Source organism: Sardina pilchardus, chromosome 21 (genome assembly GCF_963854185.1).
Source record: "Sardina pilchardus chromosome 21, fSarPil1.1, whole genome shotgun sequence".
Taxonomy (NCBI): Eukaryota; Metazoa; Chordata; class Actinopteri; order Clupeiformes; family Clupeidae; genus Sardina; species Sardina pilchardus.
In genome coordinates, this window is record NC_085014.1 from 11168444 (window position 1) to 11185586 (window position 17143).

At 41.7% G+C, this 17143-nt stretch overlaps 2 protein-coding genes and 1 non-coding gene across 4 annotated transcripts in view; 2 read left to right on the forward strand and 1 right to left on the reverse strand.

The window, feature by feature from the left end:
• Positions 1-2120: 2120 nt before the first annotated feature.
• Positions 2121-11313, reverse strand: LOC134069133 (zinc finger protein 853-like). Of its 2 annotated transcripts, XR_009936775.1 has the most exons (8): positions 10646-11313; positions 10341-10449; positions 9122-10260; positions 8629-8675; positions 7998-8119; positions 5660-5765; positions 2638-2748; positions 2121-2178 (listed from the first exon to the last, which is right to left on the reverse strand). XR_009936775.1 is itself a non-coding variant. In XM_062525001.1 (4 exons), the coding sequence occupies exons 1-3, from the start codon at positions 10880-10882 to the stop codon at positions 9170-9172; spliced, it is 1437 nt and encodes a 478-aa protein (XP_062380985.1). In that variant the 5' UTR covers positions 10883-11313; the 3' UTR covers positions 8370-8675; positions 9122-9169. The 2 variants fall into 2 exon arrangements, 1 of the variants encoding a protein (XP_062380985.1); XM_062525001.1 differs by lacking the exons at positions 2121-2178; positions 2638-2748; positions 5660-5765; positions 7998-8119 and having other exon boundaries at positions 8370-8675.
• Positions 11314-11421: 108 nt separating this feature from the next.
• trnaa-ugc (transfer RNA alanine (anticodon UGC)) lies at positions 11422-11493 on the forward strand. The gene has a single exon. It is a non-coding gene; the product is annotated as a tRNA-Ala (tRNA).
• A 4517-nt stretch (positions 11494-16010) lies between these two features.
• The window catches only part of mmp17b (matrix metallopeptidase 17b), a gene marked incomplete at its 5' end in the record, with an annotated part of 8911 nt that continues 7778 nt past the window's right edge, over positions 16011-17143 (forward strand). Inside the window, 3 exons of the mRNA XM_062524581.1 lie at positions 16011-16145; positions 16757-16889; positions 17054-17143. The exon at positions 17054-17143 is cut by the window's right edge and continues 64 nt beyond it. Of these exons, the coding sequence (XP_062380565.1) occupies positions 16011-16145; positions 16757-16889; positions 17054-17143 (358 nt within the window). The remainder of the gene's footprint in view (positions 16146-16756; positions 16890-17053) is intronic.

The following is a 17143-nucleotide window of genomic DNA, read 5'->3' on the forward strand; positions in this document are numbered from 1 at the left end:
TTCAGGGGATGATTCACCTGTGTGTTGGAGGACTTTAAGGATCGTCTGGCAAAACAGCAAAGACAAATAAGGAGAACAATCACAAAGATTGTAGATGTATATAACACAGCCTCAATGCTTCTCAACTGAGCCTACAGGTAGAGAGAGAGAGAGAGAGAGAGAGAGAGATTTTTTAAACACATATTATCTTATAATGAAAAATGATGTAATTTTAATTGAAAATTCGCAAGGGAACAAGGGAAGGCTATTAACATGGATTATTACAAGGATTAAAATCTCAGATGCATTTTCATACTCACATAGTGAGCATCTGCACACTCATCATCATGGTAATAATATGGGTATCTATCTAGCTGTACAATGGCAATCAGTCTGTAGATGAGTGTGAAACAACCACCCAGTATTGTGACAATGTACATAGCCAAGCACACCGTCACCTGGAGAAGGGGAACAACAGGGAAGAGATGAGAGGATCGAATTGCATTTGTTTACAAACAAAATGGGCATGCTTATGTGGCTAAAATAAAATGGGCCCTATCAGAGGATTTTCGCAAAATCAGATTTAAGAGGTGTCCTGAAGCTTTTTGATGATAAAAGCAAATGCTATCAGAATAAGAAGGCTAACTTTATAAACATTTATAACATTTCCTATTTGGCACATGATTTCGAATTACACCATGTACACACTTTTTATATATTTGAGGGGAAATTTCTAATTACCGCAACGTGTCCATGACTGGATTTGGGTTTTTTGAGATGGAAATATTAGAAAAAAGAAAAAGCTTCAGTGCATGTGGCTATAAACAGCTACAGAAAAGAAGCATGTGGCATTTGGTGATCATTGGTAAATATATGGGAAAATAGTAAGGACTAGAAATGTGTCACAGACCAATTTCCTCATCCTCTGCAACAGTTTTCAATTAGCTTAAGTCTTCAAGGAACTTAAATTTTCAAGGAATATTGTAGGAAGTGCTGACTGCAACCCTCATGATCAAAGTTCAAGTTTGTCATAGTACCACACATTTGAAAACAATGTAGTATCAAAGTATCAAATGGTTTTGCTGTTTTCATTTTCTTTGTATAGGCTACTACTCTATTATGGTCTAAATATAAACAGTGAGGAAAAGTTTAGCTAACCCCCCACATGCCACCAATCATTATTCCATCTGCAAATGCAATACTTTACTAATGTTGAACCAATATTTCTGCAACAAAAAAATGCACATGAATATATCTTGTTGGAACAGGAAGGGGCTATCCCCGAGCTGGGCTTGGTCCCTTAGTTCCAGTGAAAGGAGCTCTGTATGCTTCAGCTTTAACCAAGAGATTTTGGACAATTCCATGCTCCCAGCTTTGTGGGAACAGTTTGGAGATAGCCCCTTCCTGTTCCAACATGACTGTGCACCAGTGCACAAAGCAAGGTCATAGGTGTGGATGAACCTGACTGGTCTGCACAGAGTCCTGACTTCAACCCAATAGAGCACCTATGGGATGAATTATTAGAGCATAGACTGAGAGAAAATACTTTTGGCAATATACTGTAGTGTAGCTTTGAGCATAAGATATAGTCTACTTTTAACAATAACCAAACATGTCCATTTTTAATCATGAATAATGAAATGTCATGTTTCGGTAATGATTTTTTGGATGGACTTAATCTAAAAATATAGATAAATATAGGCTATAGGAAATAATTGTAACAATATTCAGAAAATAATGGTTATATAAGTTCAGACTTTAATCTTATGTGCGAACAGCAAAATTGGAAAATTGACAAATTAAAAATTAGGATGCTGGACACCTTTTAAATCTGGATTTTGTGAGAATCACCCCATTGTAACACAAGTCTTATTCATATTGTACATCCAGTCAGTGGTGCATATTTAGCCATGCATGCACCTCACTTAAAATAAATAAATAAATAAAAAAGCCCTGGACCCAGTGGTGTGGCAATTAACAACATAAGGTGTCCCAGAGCATAAGATTTAACAAAAAATCATCACTTTATTGAGTGTAAGAGAAGAATAAGCCTTGCATTGGGCTTCCAGCCCGGTGTTAGATAGGGCCCATTTACTTTTAGGGCATGAAACTTTAAGATTGAAATTCACAAGGAGTACTTGCCAGCTTCTTGGAAGGGTGGCTATGAGTGTGAATTGACAAACTTCCACAGATCATGAACTGCGGGGGGGAAGGAACCAAAAGGGATCAATGTCATGTCAACAGCAACACTAAAGCACTTTTCACCTGTCACACACACACTATTTGCTTATCAAATAGGCCTAACAATGTCCACAGACAAGGTAGAGAATGCTGCATGATTTTATGAAAGTGTGGTGTATTGCAAGTCAAATTTGTAGTTTCTTATGTCTCGCTTCATCGAACTACAGATACGCTACCCGATCTGGTAAAGTTACATAGTGCGGATATAGCCGATAGAGGGCCGCGAAGTGAAAGCAGAAGTGCCGTTCACCCTGTAACTAGTTGATGAACCGCTGATATGATTTTGGAAGCATTATTTTAAGGTATGAAAAACCCTTTAGTGTTGCTTTAAGAGGTCTCCTTACTAAGTCTTACCATCACGAAAAAAGTCACATACATTTTCTGAAACTCATTAAAAGGGTAATTGAGAAAAGTTACCAATGCGGCTTGCCAGAAAGGTGTGTACACTTTAGCTGAGGTCATAGTGGTGTCCTGTATCAGCGGGAGACCCAGCATCAATTCGTTACTGCCAAAGAACATCAACGCAATCTGTCCAGAGAGAATGAGAGAGAACCTTGAAACTCTGACCGGCATATTATAGTCAAACAGACTGAGCTACTGTACAGTAGGCTATCCTCCAGAGTTATTCCCACCTTTGGTAAAGCAGACTAAAAAACAGGAACAAACTAGAAAAGCCCTCAGAGAGCGCAGACCTCCGTCTGGTATTATTCTTCCTAGGTTGTCATTTGAACCTAAACTATTCAGATCGCCACCACATGGCCATACCAAGCCATTACACCACTAAGCGAAAAACATAAACGGCTCCGGAATCCCGACGGTATAACGGATCACTCCTAATCGTTTCTTCCTTGGGTCATTTCTGACCTTCCCTGAAAATTTCATCGAAATCCATCCATGACTTTTTGAGTTATCTTGCTAACAAGCAGACAGACAGACAAACAAACAAACCCCGATGAAAACATAACCTCCTTGGCAGAGGTAAAAAACAATAATCTTTTGGTGATTTATTGTAATTAAAACAATGAGGTAAAGTCCAACCTTGAGGGGAAGCAAATGTAGGCTATTCTGAGAAAAAGGAAAATCTCATTAAGAAATAAATAATTTGAATCGATACAGTAATTCTGTACTGTACTGTAGGGTACTGTGCCATCCAATAGCCGAAAGATAAATGCAATGTAATATTCACAGAGAAATAAGGTGCGCACTCACATTGCTCCTATTGCTACATAAACAGTCTGCTATACACAGAGTATTAAAGGAGTCATAGAACGCATTTTTTGACCATTACAAATTGATCTTTGAGCCTAAATAATGTCATATGTAAATTTGTGGGGCTGAAAACGCCCCAGGAGCACTGCTAGATCGCCTAATACAAGGTCATAAATAAGCCTTGCAATGAAACAGTTTGTTTTTCCCGCCCACTCAGCAAGTTCATGAATATTCAAATGAGATGCGCGCTGATTGGTCTATTGGCCGATATGTCCTGAAAGTTGATTGGCTCAATCCACCGGTCTGAAGCTAGAGCAAAGTGAAACTACGTTTACTGCTGGTAAATAAAGCCAAAGTCTTTGATAAAGCTATCAACAATGGATTTAAATAAGGAATACAACCGTACATGTATAAACCGAGTCAGAAGAAGGTTCTGACGAAGATGAAGTGCAGCAGATTCCCCAACAGAATGAATGTGTTAGATTGGTAAGTTTTATCAGTACATTTCTTCATCGAGAATAGTAACTCTCCAAAGTTAGCTGTAATAACGCTAGCATTACAACGTCTCTGCCATAGACCACATATCTAGATACTAGCATCGTAAGAGCAGTTTAACAAGAACTAGAAATGCAATTCCAAGGAATTACCAGTGCATGAAAATGCAAAAAAAAAATATAGATAGATAATGTAGATATGGCTACTAAGGTATAGCTAGGGTAAACATGGTGGTTGCATAGTTTAAAGAGAGTTGATAGTGTTTAGGTAGACATTTTAAAGCTTAAACATTCCTGTTCTAACTTAACTAATGATTTCTAACAGGTATTCTAAAATGTTAACTATGCTAACAATGATAACCAGGTTGATTGGTTTACTTGGCTAATGATTTCTAGCAGTACTGTTAAAAATGTTAACTATGCTAACAATGCTAACTATGCTAACAATGTTAACCACGTTGATTAGCTAACTTAGCTAATCATTTTTAGCAGTTATGCTAAAAATGTTAACAATGTTAACTATGCTAACAATGCTAACCAGGTTGATTAGCTAACTTAGCTAATCATTTTTAGCAGTTATGTTAAAAATGCTAACTATGCTAACAATGTTAACTATGCTAACCATGCTAACTAGCTAACTTGGTACTGAGGACTTTTATTTTGAAACATTTGTTGATGGGGTATCCATGGCTGCCACTATCAGGAATAAAGAAGTTACTGTAGTAAAATCATGTTGGTTGCTATGGAAACGGTCATAAACGCTTAATTTTGATGGTTGCTATGTTGGTTGCTAGGTGCATGGAGGTCTCATGTAGTTGACTGGAGGCATAGTTGATGATAACTGACAGTTGGAATGGTTGAACAGTTAAATAGTTGAGTAGTTTCAATGGTTAAATGATTTAATAGTGTATTATTGCAGTGAGGACTTTTATTTTGAAACAGTTGTGGAAAGAGGAAACAGTTAACAGGATATGTAGTCTTCACAGAGAGATTGTATGCTTAAAGCCTGAGAGAGAGAGGGCTGCTGCAGGTGGGGCTGGCCACCTGGCATAAGATTCTAATTGCTTAATGATCCGATTGTGATGTCATAGAGGCCAATGTTAAGTCTATGGGGAAATTTGTAATAGTTTTTAATTTATAGTTTAAAAAGTATAAAAGTTACAAAGTTGAAAAATACTTAGCAGCCTTCCCCTATTTAAGACCTACGTTGCGACGTTTGAATGAAGTTTCTAAGTTAAACGGTTCAAGCTGAATAGAAAAAATGAATTTGATCAGCGGAATAATAATAAGAAGAAGCCTTGGAAGAACAGTACAGTGCATTTTCATGCACTGTAATTATTAATCGAAGGTATGCAAATGAGAGGGGGTGTATCTAAAGGGGGATGGGCGCCTATTACGTGTTATCTGAGCTCTGTTCAGATTGGAGCATTTCAACACGGCTGTTTCTATTTCCCAATTTGCATATGAAAGCAGGCGGGGGACGCGGTAAAGTCTTTGGTGTTGTCCTTTGGACACTGCTCGCAGCCTAAATTCAACAGGAACAAGGTGAATGTGGTTTTGAATTCTAGGACTCCTTTAAAGAACTTACGAGATAGGACTTAACGAAAACATTTGTTTACATGCATGTCATTCAGCAATGTATGCCTGCACTGTCTAAACAGTCTTTTACAGCATTCAAACAGCCTGCTTAGTTACACCAAGCATTAGAAAAGACCTAAAAATGTTGTTGAGCTGACCCCAATGTATCTTGGCTGGCCTGCTAAAAAGCGGTGCAGTGGCTTGTTTCCTCCAGTGACTGTCTGAATTTCAGTCACCCCGTTTTCCCTCCTCTCTGAGTTAGTGCTGTGGGGAAAGCACAGACAAATTCCTATCAGATGAGGGATAGGGATGGTGAGGCAGAGAGAGATGTGAATGTGTGTGACAACTAGACATCTGCACAGAGCATTTTGGCTCCACCTGCGGGTAGTTCACTCCCACTCATGCTATAGAATAAATTAGCCCATACTGTGCCGTTTTGGTTTTGGTTTCTGCTGGAATTATTTATAAGAAAAATGTAAAGATTTGCATGATTGCAGATGAAAGTTTTACATGTTACAAAATAATGACCACTACACAAACAAAGTTGTGATGCTCCCAGCACCCACCCCCCTATGTATGCCCCCAGGGGGCGATACAGCCCCTGTTGAGAAACCCTTCTCTAGAGCTACAGTGTTGAAAAGTTCTGTGTTTCACTCCCAGAACTCTCCCATCTAGCTTCAATATCATTCAAAACATCAAAAAACAACTACCACAGTGAACACGCCACATAGTGATGTTACAATAAAACTTAGAAATACACGCAGCTTTCACTCACCTCTCTCCCTCCATTTTCACACACAACAATAACAAAATTCAGAGGGGTGGGAGTCTGGAGGAGAGCGAAGGGAGGGGGAGGAGAAAAGGCGGTCTTGGAGCAGCTCTAGAGGCAGAGATAGCACAGAGAAAATCCAGCCATGCATACACTTTTCCCCGCTTTCACTTGAAGTCTTTGGACTCGTTTTGTTTCTCTCATGCACGCAAGAAAGCATACTGGACAATATACAGTATCTAAAAAGGGGTGTTATGTGTGGGGAAGTTTGACTAGTTGTGTGCTGTCTCACTGCTCTTAGCAATGGTTGTGGGGGAGCATGAATGCTACTGGGAAGCCTGTTATACATCAGAGAGGAATGCCGCTTTGTTTTTTTCCCTCAGTTCCAGAGAAGCGAGCATTGGGCAATCCAGGCCATCTGAAGCCTGTCTGAGTGTCATTGACATTGGAGTCAAGGATGTAGTGGAGGCTAAAAGCAAGTAAACACAGTTTATCCACACTTCTGAAATTTCAGAAATAGAGTTTATGCACCTCTTACAAGAGCTGATCCACGTGTCAAAAGAGTTCATTCACCAATCGAAACTTTTAACATTAAAAAATTACACTGTTACAGTATATCCACATTCACAATATGTACACTCATCGTCACTCTAGGAACCATTTAATACCATTGGTATTGTTATAAACAGTACTCAATAACCTCCACCATCATCAAACATGTTCTGAACACTTTTTTTAAAACCTTTTTTTTTTAAACACATGGCGCAGTCTATCTCACCACGATCATAGAATTCATAATTTGCCCATGTGCACCTCTAAGTTTACCACTACATCCCTGATTGGGGTGTAAAGTATCTATATGAACTGCAGTATTTGCAGCCCGGTTGTTTGTATTAGTTGTTGAGAGTTGATGTGGTAGGCCTACTGTTTTCCATGGCCAGTAGCAAAACTAAGAACTGTGTTATTTTTCAACACATCTGTGTGTGTATATACACTTTGTGCTAATTGTTTTAATCAATATGTTTATTAAGTTTTTTTCCATTCCCCAATTCCATTTTCCAAAGACATAAAGCTAGACTCAATGGGACATCTCATAGAGATGCAACTGGAAACTAACAGACCATGCTCGCCAAACTTAGGCTATACGTGCAATATATCAAATATTATACTATACACACACTAAGTTATAAGTATTGTTATCCATTTGATTTCAAATCCAAACGCAACAATATTATGTTAGCATATAAACAGATGTTTCAGGAAGGGGTGTGACAACGTGTGTATCTATATTTTCCTTGGATTTCTCAATAATTTGACCCTTTTGACCTCTTAACTAGCCTGGCATAGCCATACGGAACCTTCCGCTCTATTTTCATTTCTGACCAGGCTACCTCTAAACTGCAGCAGGAACCGTTAGTGGAGTTTTCCGCTAACTGCACAACATTCAGCAGAAGAACATCTTTTGTCTTTGCATGTATCATTCTGAAGCCCCAAAACAGAAAATGCTGGTAGTGGAAGTACAGGGAAATAATTCACATAACACAGAAATAAACGTCAGAGAAGACCACAAGCCGAGAACTGATTTACTGATCTCTGATGGTTGCGAAGGAAGGAAGCACAAAGGTGCAGCCTGTTATCCGCTGAAGAGAAATGTAGCTTTGTTTTTGTCTGTTCTAGAGAAGCAAACATAATGGAACCCAATATGGGTAAAAAACGTTGGGGTATACCTTACACCGAAGGCCTCACTGAAGATCACATCCTGACTTGGTGAACAAGGTGCCCTGAATTAAAGGGGTCACATGAGGTCGTGCCATCTGTCTGGTTCCACATGCCTTTGTGAGACCTTTCACTGAAACCAGAGCAAACAAGTCAGGCAGAAAATAACCTAAAGATGTCACATACATCTTACTAAGGTCTTTGCAATGACAAATGTAAGTTTATGTTTCTAATTAAGAATGCGAAAGCGAGTCACAGGTTGAAATTGTACCCAAATTCAAACAACTGGGTGCTGGCCATGAGAATTAATCGCAACACGTGTTCAAGCTCAACATTATCTATACTGACATGTATTGCAAATGAAGACAAATACAGCCTGAATCCACAGCAAAAAAAAGATATTTTTATTTACAACCATTTCATAAACAATTTCACAACATTAATTATCATAGAGCCATTTACCTCAAGATTTTACAGAGACCTCTGAATAACCAAACCAAACGCTTTAAATACATTTAATAGTACAATAGCACCAAAGGAGACCAGAGGCATCACCTACCAGTGTGCCCGACCTATTCTGTAGTCCTGTGTTCCTACCATATCCGTGAACATTATCGTTTTTCTGAAACGTTTGAAACTTACAGACAGTAGTGTTTAACTGCCAATGTTGATCATCATCATGCCCAATTCTGAAACGTAATAGGAATGAAATGTTTATTATGGTGATATATACTTTATTTATTTTTGTAACCTGTTGTGCCATGTTACAACATAAAGGCATTTTATACACAGGAGTCAGGACATGTGTTAAATTCCTTGTGCTTTTGGTCGGGGACTGGTTGTGGCTGATCAACAACCAAGCCAAATTAGCACTATGATTTACCATCCATGATGATGAAGGTCTTTAATTAAAGAATTTTCCCTTTTTGTTTCTCTGAAAACCATTATGTGGAATGTGTACAATCTGCTGGATTATTTATTGTTTGCATCCTTTGATTGACGAAGCTCCCAGGTGCACTGTTCTATTTTTCTTCCCTTGACTCTATAATGTCTCCAGCTGAGTGCATATCAAGTTAAATCCATGTCATTATTGTTTTGAAAAAAAAAAAAAAAAAAAAAATTAAGTCCTCTGTACCTTCGTAGTTGGCTACTATTTGTTTCGTCTGTTTCATCCGAAACCATTTCAGGAGTCTTCCTGATAAAACGACCCCTCGGCAGCATGGATCCGCATGTGCCTGCGCAGAACGTGCGTCTGCGTGAAGCTGCGACCGCAGTGCGTGCAGGTGAAAGGCCGTATGCCGGTGTGCACCGACAGGTGGATGTTGAGATGCGTGCGCTGCGTGAAGCGCTTGCCGCACAGCTGGCAGCCGTAGGGCCTCTCGCCGGTGTGGATGCGCTGGTGCCTCCGCAGGCTGTCGCGCAGCGAGAAGCGCTTGCCGCAGTAGCCGCAGGGGTGCGGGCGCAGCCCCGAGTGCACCACCAGGTGGCGCTTCAGCACGTGCGTGTGCGCAAAGCCGCGGCCGCACTGCGTGCAAACGTGCGGACGAGCTGCTGAGGGGCCTGACTGTGGTGGTGGTGGTGGTGCCGGTGCCACGTCCGCTGCTGGCATACCCACACCACCAACCGCTTGCAGGGCAAAGGTCAAGTCCGACGCTGCCTGGTAAAGGCACCGAGGTGAGACATCTGGAGGAGGAGCGTGCTCTACCTGTCCCATACCACTCCCCTCTCCTTCTTGTTCCTGTTTTGGTCTTGTCTGATGTCCAGAGACGAAACTGCCTTGGTCCCCCAAGTTGCAGACCTCGTCATCCAGCTCGTACTCTACCTCACAGACATCAGATGGAAATGCTATCTTATCTCTGAAATCAGCATAGGGCTCTGATGGAGAGAACGGCAGCTGTTGTTGATGCTGCTGCTGCTGCTGTTGCTGCTCCAGTGGATGTTTATCATCATCTTTCCCAACGCGCTCACAACTCGGTTTATCCTCAGACTTCAGGGACAAACTGCTCTCTTCTCTGTGAGACTTGACAGATGGAGATCCTGATCTGGAGTCCCTCTGCAAATGGTGTCCTGCAGTCTTTGGCCCTCCAACTTCATAGTGTCCCTCTGTTGGCCTTTCTGGTTGGTGACTATTGACCTGAGCAAGGTTTCTTTTAGCTCTATGATGCCTTGTGTTAAACTCCCCATGGTTATGGGTAGATTCCTTTGCCAAACCGGTGCGACCTGATCTCTCTGTCCTGGCTGAAGGCTCAGGTAGGCCTAAAGACCAATCTCCACCTGACAAAATAAAATGAGCAAATAGTTTTAGTTACTGTAGCCCCCAGTCTATGATAAGTGAATTTCAGAGTGGCACACACCAATGATGTTATTTGCAGCTGTCCTCTCCTCCCTTTCTCCTTGCAGACCATTCTGTTGTTCTTGTTTAATCGTGATGGACAGTTCCTGGCGTTCACTGAAGTCCACACACTGTGAAAGCATATAATAGTTTCATTTACATCCATTTCCTGATCCAAATATGGTAAGCTATCAAGTCCATTACAACATTTACTTGCCAAATCTAGTCTACACAGATCATTGGCCATTTCAAATCGTTTGGAGGGGCAACTTGCATTCAAGTTGTGTGCATCAACCTTATGGCAAGAATGTATTAATTTACACGCACCTGAATACCAACAGATTTCAATGACCTCTCCCTTCCTCTTCTCACTGTTTCCAACTCTCTTTGCATTAATTGTAATTTCAACCTGAGGTCCTCGTTTTCTGATTTACTTCGAGAAATTTCGAAATGCAACACAGCAGCACCGTCATCCACTAATCTACAAATATCGGCCACTGCCGAATTTACAAGTATCTCCATGACGGATACTAATTTGTTCTGGAACAGAGCTGAACTCGACATTTTGTATCAGATTGTAACACTAGGCTGAGTAGCTAATGTTGGCTAGTTACGTGAAAGCTATACAGATCTTCAAATACGCTAACTAAACGCTTCTAAGAGATCCTTGTCAAAAACCGAGGACGTAGGCTATTTAGTTCTTCGGTCAATAATATTGAAAATGAATTTGATCATTGCCAAACCGCTGTTGTTTCTGTATTTGTTTACATCAGCTAGTCAGCTAAGTCAAACACCAGCTAAACATCGCTACAAATGTAAAAGGCAAATGGCCAGTAGCCTATCTACTGTTAGCTTGCTAGTTGATTTTGCTCGGTAATGCTAGCTAACTCCTACCCAAGACCTGCCATCACACAGGTCTACACTATCACGAAATGTTAAAAGCTTGAGTAACTGCGGTTAACTAATAGGTCTAAGGCAATGGCAAACATGCTGTTTAACCACAATAAAACGGGTTGTCGTTGTCTTGTGAACTTAATATATTTCATGGCCGTAGTCCTCCCTAGATTGGGTTTATATATTGTTGTTATTCCATTTATCTCGACGGGGATGTAGCTCAGTGGTAGAGCGCATGCTTTGCATGTATGAGGCCCCGGGTTCAATCCCCGGCATCTCCACATTTTGCTGAGAGTAAATAACTATGAAGAAAAGCCAGGTTTGAACGCAAAGAAATCAGTAAGGAAGTACAACGACTTGATGATTGAAAACACAATGTTCAGCCCTCATTGACAATGTGTAACATTCAGCTCCATCAGATAATGGTGAAGTACAGGATGTCCTTAAAAGAAATGCCATCTGGGATCAAAAATCTTCTTACATCTCTCACCAGCAATTTTGCAATTCTGGATTATACTGTAATATTTCTTATTTTTCCTCTGTAAGAACAGACCACCAGTTTTTATTTAGAGATTATTGATATCCGTCTCAGTACGTATCAGTTTTATTTTTCTCAGTTTGAGTTAAACCGCTCTGGGGGCCGTGGGAGATTTACGGCCATCCTCTCTACTCTGCGGATTCATTAAGGCAACTTGTGCATATCCTCTCAGTGGCCATACATCTGCCTGCAGGCTCAGAGACAGCCCCACAGCTCTTGAGGGAAAAAATATAACAACAGACCGAACACTGACATGTGCTTTGTGATAGGGTAACCACACAGCTAAGTTAGGATTTGAATTGTCTGCCTTATTTTTCGTTCTTTCTTTCGTTTTTTCTCTGTTAAATGTTATTCTCTCTCAAATAATTTGTCTTTCTGCCTTTTTCACTGAAATAATGTTTCAGCTATTTGCTCTCAGGCTTGTTCTTTGTAGCACATCGTCATTTCACACACACACACACACACACACACACACACACCAAAATAAACATGTCTTGGCTTTATCTGGTGGCAATGATGGCCTAAACATGTGATGCACCTCATTAACAGGATGACTGAGACCCGTAGTTCCTAAAGATGTCTGTTGCCGCGGTACTTGTATGCCCCACGCCATGCTGACAATGACCCCCCACCCACCCTACCCCAGTGCGCTGCCAAGTTCTTGAAAACAGGATCTCAGTTGTCCGGGAGATGAGACACAGTTCAGTTGATCCTTTGTGGTGCGATGACATTCTCCCAGCACACAAACCCCATTCACACATCTATTTCCTCCCTGTTTTGGAGCGTCTGAAGCCGCAACTTGTGTTTTACCCCTCCAGACGTTGCCCTGCTGCTCCGGTGCCCCCGACCTTTGACCTCAATCAAACACCACATTCACTTGGGTCAGGTCTGTCGTCAAGGAAACAGGGGAAGCAATGCCCCCGCGCAGCTTTGTCACAAGGCTGTCCCCTTGGTTGAGTAAAGTCTTACTCATAGAAGCGAGGCAGTGAGTGACGGGTGCACACTTGTGAACTTGAGTTAAATTTAGTTCAACAGAGGGCACGGCGTTTTGGCTACTCTCCTGGTGGTATTTCTGCTCCGTTCACATCTGCATTGAAAGGCAGTGTTGTGGTCAAGACACTGAACAGAACACTCAGGTCTTGAGTTTCACTGCACTGTACGGAGGAGGCCCACATGGTCTCATGCACAGTCTTTAGCATGCTGCTTTCTCAATCACGCTCTCCCAAGAGATGCTCATTACCTTGCTGGGCTGGAGACATCAATACATCTGGAAATCTGCTTCTCTTACCCTCCCCAGACTTCCACTCTCTCTCTCTCTCTCTCTCTCTCTCTCTTTCTCTTTCTCCCAGACTCCCTCTCTCTCTCTATTCCTCTCTCTCACTCACACATGCATGCTCTCTGTCAATCTCTGTCATGTACAGTGTTGAGTTACAACAGGTGTTAATGCACTTACGTTTAAGCCATCTCTATCTCTTTTTAGCGGTTCAAAAATAAGTGATTTGTGATCATCCAAAGTCGATTAGATCATCAATGAAGTTAATAATTTCTCGTAGCAAATTAGGTTAGGTCTACGATGTGAAATGTTCCATTTAAAATAAAAAAAAAATTTACAATCTCTAAAACAATGGTGGTGCGATTAGACAGATATAGTGAAATGTCCACTCAAATCTTTTTTCTTTAATTTTTTAAATCCTGTTGTTAAGAGGATTGCAACAAAATTACTGCTCTCTCCTTTTCTAACATACTCCCTCTATCCCTCTCTCTCTCTCTGCTAATCCCTCAGTTGAGAGGTTTTAGTTACACATTTTATAGGTTGTTCCATGCGATATGCTGCCATTTTATTCCACCGAGATTTATTCTGCTCATCATCTGCCGGGTCTGTAGTTTTCCTTTAAACATCAAATGCATTTTGTAATAATAAAAAGAAAGATACAAATAAACAAATATAGTATGAGGATTTAAATAAGCACTGCGTGAGAGTGATGATGCTGAGTGTTACAGAGAGAGAGAGAGAGAGAGTAAGAAGGAGAGGGGTTTCAAAATCTTCTTACAGGATGAAAAGAGGCTTTTTCTGCTTTGATATCGTCTTTAGCGAGGACACACACACACACACATATACTCACAGTGACTAAGTAGACATGATGCATCTGGTGAGTGATATTGTGTGTGTGTGTGTGTGTGTGGCTGGCAGTGTTGAAGAGACCATTGTAAGAACACAGGGGTCACGGCGTTAGCGGGGTGGGGGGGGATTGAGAGGGGGGGGGGGTGAGGGGGAGGGACAGATGAATGAGGGACACATCTGTTCATGGAAAGAGAGAGTTGGAGTAAAGAAGAGACGGCAGAGAGCAGAGGCACCCGTGAAGGGCACAAGAGTGCGGTACCGGTACGTGCATCATACCTTTTGAGATGATTTAAAACATGCTGACCATTTACTAGCCTACAAAATCTGTCTTTAAACTGTCTTTGCCATATATATAGGGAACGGACATATGTTTTCATTTGTGCGCATTAGACTAGAATGTGGCCACACGCATGTCTCATGTCGTAGGCTACTGCGGATTTGTGGTTTGCATGCACTGTGTTGCATGGCCCATCTGTGTTATCTCTTTGCAAACATACTGTATGCACGAGCATCCATTAGTTTCTGCTGCTTAACTTCACCTCTGAGGCAGCATTGGTTGTTTGCATGTTATACTGTACATGTACCATTCAGAAGACATAACTTTTGTGCTTGTTGTTAAGTTTCCTTTAGTCTAAAGTTACGTTCTTACAAATTGTATTCCTTTCATCATATATTCTTTGAATTAGTGCCTTGTTATTGTTTGTTTTTCATGAGTCCTGTGTGTGTGTGTGTGTGTGTGTGTGTGTGTGTGTGTGCGCATATGTGCATGCCTTGGTGGGTGTGCAGAACACTCCAATTAATTTTTACTACCACACCGCTATTAATGATATAGTTCTGAGGATGACCTGTAATTTAACCCATCAGATGTGTGCGCGCACGCACACACACACACACACACACACACACAGAGAGAGAGAGAGAGAGAGAGAGAAAAACAACCTTGTTTTGTTTCCTATACTTCAGTCTTTCTTTCCTTTTTTCTGACCTACTCAGTTTCACCTGAACCGTATGCCTCCACTTCAATATGTGCTAATAGCTGTGCCTTTGTGTTTTTGTGTTGTCTGTCCCCTGTCTCCCGTTTTATCGCCACACTTTTACTCACAGTCCCCCATGGGAGCTGTGAAGCCTCTCAGTTTAATTCCATTACTGTATAGCTCTTCGGTCCATCCTTCTCTCACACACTCGTTCTTCTGTCCCTGTTCTCTCTGTCCCCCCATTCTCTCCAGCTCCACATAAACCAACGCTGGTAATTTAATTAAACCTCCTCTCCTCCTCCTCTCCTCCTCCTTCCTCCTCCTCTCCTCCTCCGGCACCCCACTTTGGTTTTCCCGGTGAAATGAAATGCATTGCCAGTGTGAGCCTCGTCGCCACATCTTATATGCTAATCCCATCTCCTTCCCGCTTTGATCCCACTAACACATCTCGCCTCTTATGTTAATTGTCCCAAACGTGCGTACACACAGGTTCATACACACACACACACACACACACACACACACACACACACGCACACACACCTACTGTATAGTAGTGCATAAATGCTTTCATTGATGCTACTTTGCTCCTTTCCCCTCTGCCTGTTTTGAAATATTTGTATATATTTTATATTCATTATTATTATTGCTACATCAGTTACTGTACAAATCTGAATTCAGACGTGTGTCATATCTGGAATCATATCTTAGTTGCAGTGTTACCAATGTCAAGTGGAAATGCAATTTCTATATGCAATATTTGTAATGATTGGAACAGGAATTCGGTGACGATATACCACTATAGAATTGTCTGTAAATTCACCTAATCTACTTGCAGACCAAAGCCGTTTTGAGGACCTACATCGACTCCAAAAATGAGGACCTCAAGGCTTAAGTCTCCGAACTGAGGAAATATTTAACGATCTCTGTGCCGGACCCTCGCTCTGCTTCCAACCACCACACACACACACACACACACACACACACACACACACACACACACACGTGTTGAGGAGGGACTATGTGTGCAGCATGAGGGTCCACTTGTGGAGCGTCCTCGTCCTGTGTGTGTGTGATCCTGCGTGTGCCGCGTCCGTCCCCAGCCCCACCACCACCAGCAGCACCACCACCACCAGCAGCACCACCACCAGCAGCACCGCCACCTCCACCAGCAGCACCGCCACCTCCACCAGCACCATCACCAGCACCACCTCTACTCTGCCAACGCCATCCTCGTCTGGACGCCCCTCCCATCAACCGTCAGCCACGCCAACTGAGGACGAGAGCGCTCAGCTAGTGGTGAGGGAACGAGGCATGAGTGTGAGCATGTGTCCTTGAGCATGAGTGTATGCGACGTGTGTGTGTGTGTGTGTGTGTGTGTGTGTGTGTGTGTGTGTGTGTGTGTGTGTGTGTGTGTGTGTGTGTGTCTGCCTGTCAGTTTATGGGTCTCAATTTGTTTCGCCGTCACGTGTATGCTTGTTGAACAGTTTGCTATGTTAGTTTGTGTGTGTTATAACAGAGGGAATTGTGGGTAACCATGTACAGCAGACCAACAGGTGGAAGTGAAGCAGGATAATTAGTTTGATCTTTAAACAAAGACATGACTTTAGAGAGCTTATCGTCGTCTGATGATTGAGGCATAACATGACTGAGTCTTCAGCACACTATTCGTGTCCTATTAATGCCTTTAGTTACTGTAGCACTAGATAAAGAACATTCTAAATATTCTAAATATTCTAAATATCATTAAGAACATTAATGCATCGAAATCTGATGCTCAAGATATGGCAACAGTATCCACTTTTCTCAACTCTTTCAGATAATGAATTTATATCAGTGGCAAAGAATATATTACTGCTGGTCTATTCAAATCTTCCATCACTCATATTTATGTATTCATCTCAACATAGGATTGGCTGTCAAAGTATGGGTACCTCCCACCTTCGGACGTCTCTACTGGTCAGCTCCAGACGTGGTCAGCTGTCACTCAGGCTGTGAAGGCCATGCAGAAATATGCTGGTCTGGAGGAAACAGGGATTGCTGGTGAGAAGCCTAAGAACATGTGTTCTGAGTATTTTTTTAACCATTGTTTATTTGCTAAATGTTAATTGATTGTTTTATTGCTTTTTTCTTTCATAAACACACACACACACACACACACACACACACACACACACACACACACACACACACACACACACACTCAGATGACGAAACTGTCCGCCTGATGCAGACCCCTCGGTGCTCCCTTCCTGATGAGGACAGGACAGCCAATCAGGCTGCAGGCATCCATGTTA

What these genes read in the sequence shown, in the direction of transcription:
- LOC134069133 (XM_062525001.1), bottom strand. Translation starts at nt 10,882, where the DNA reads ATGTCGAGTTCAGCTCTGTTCCAGAACAAATTAGTATCCGTCATGGAG. An exon ending in TGAAATCTGTTGGTATTCAG is followed by an intron (nt 10,450 to 10,645) that starts GTGCGTGTAAAT and finishes ATGCTTTCACAG; the next exon opens with TGTGTGGACTTCAGTGAACG. An exon ending in AGCTGCAAATAACATCATTG is followed by an intron (nt 10,261 to 10,340) that starts GTGTGTGCCACT and finishes TTATTTTGTCAG; the next exon opens with GTGGAGATTGGTCTTTAGGC.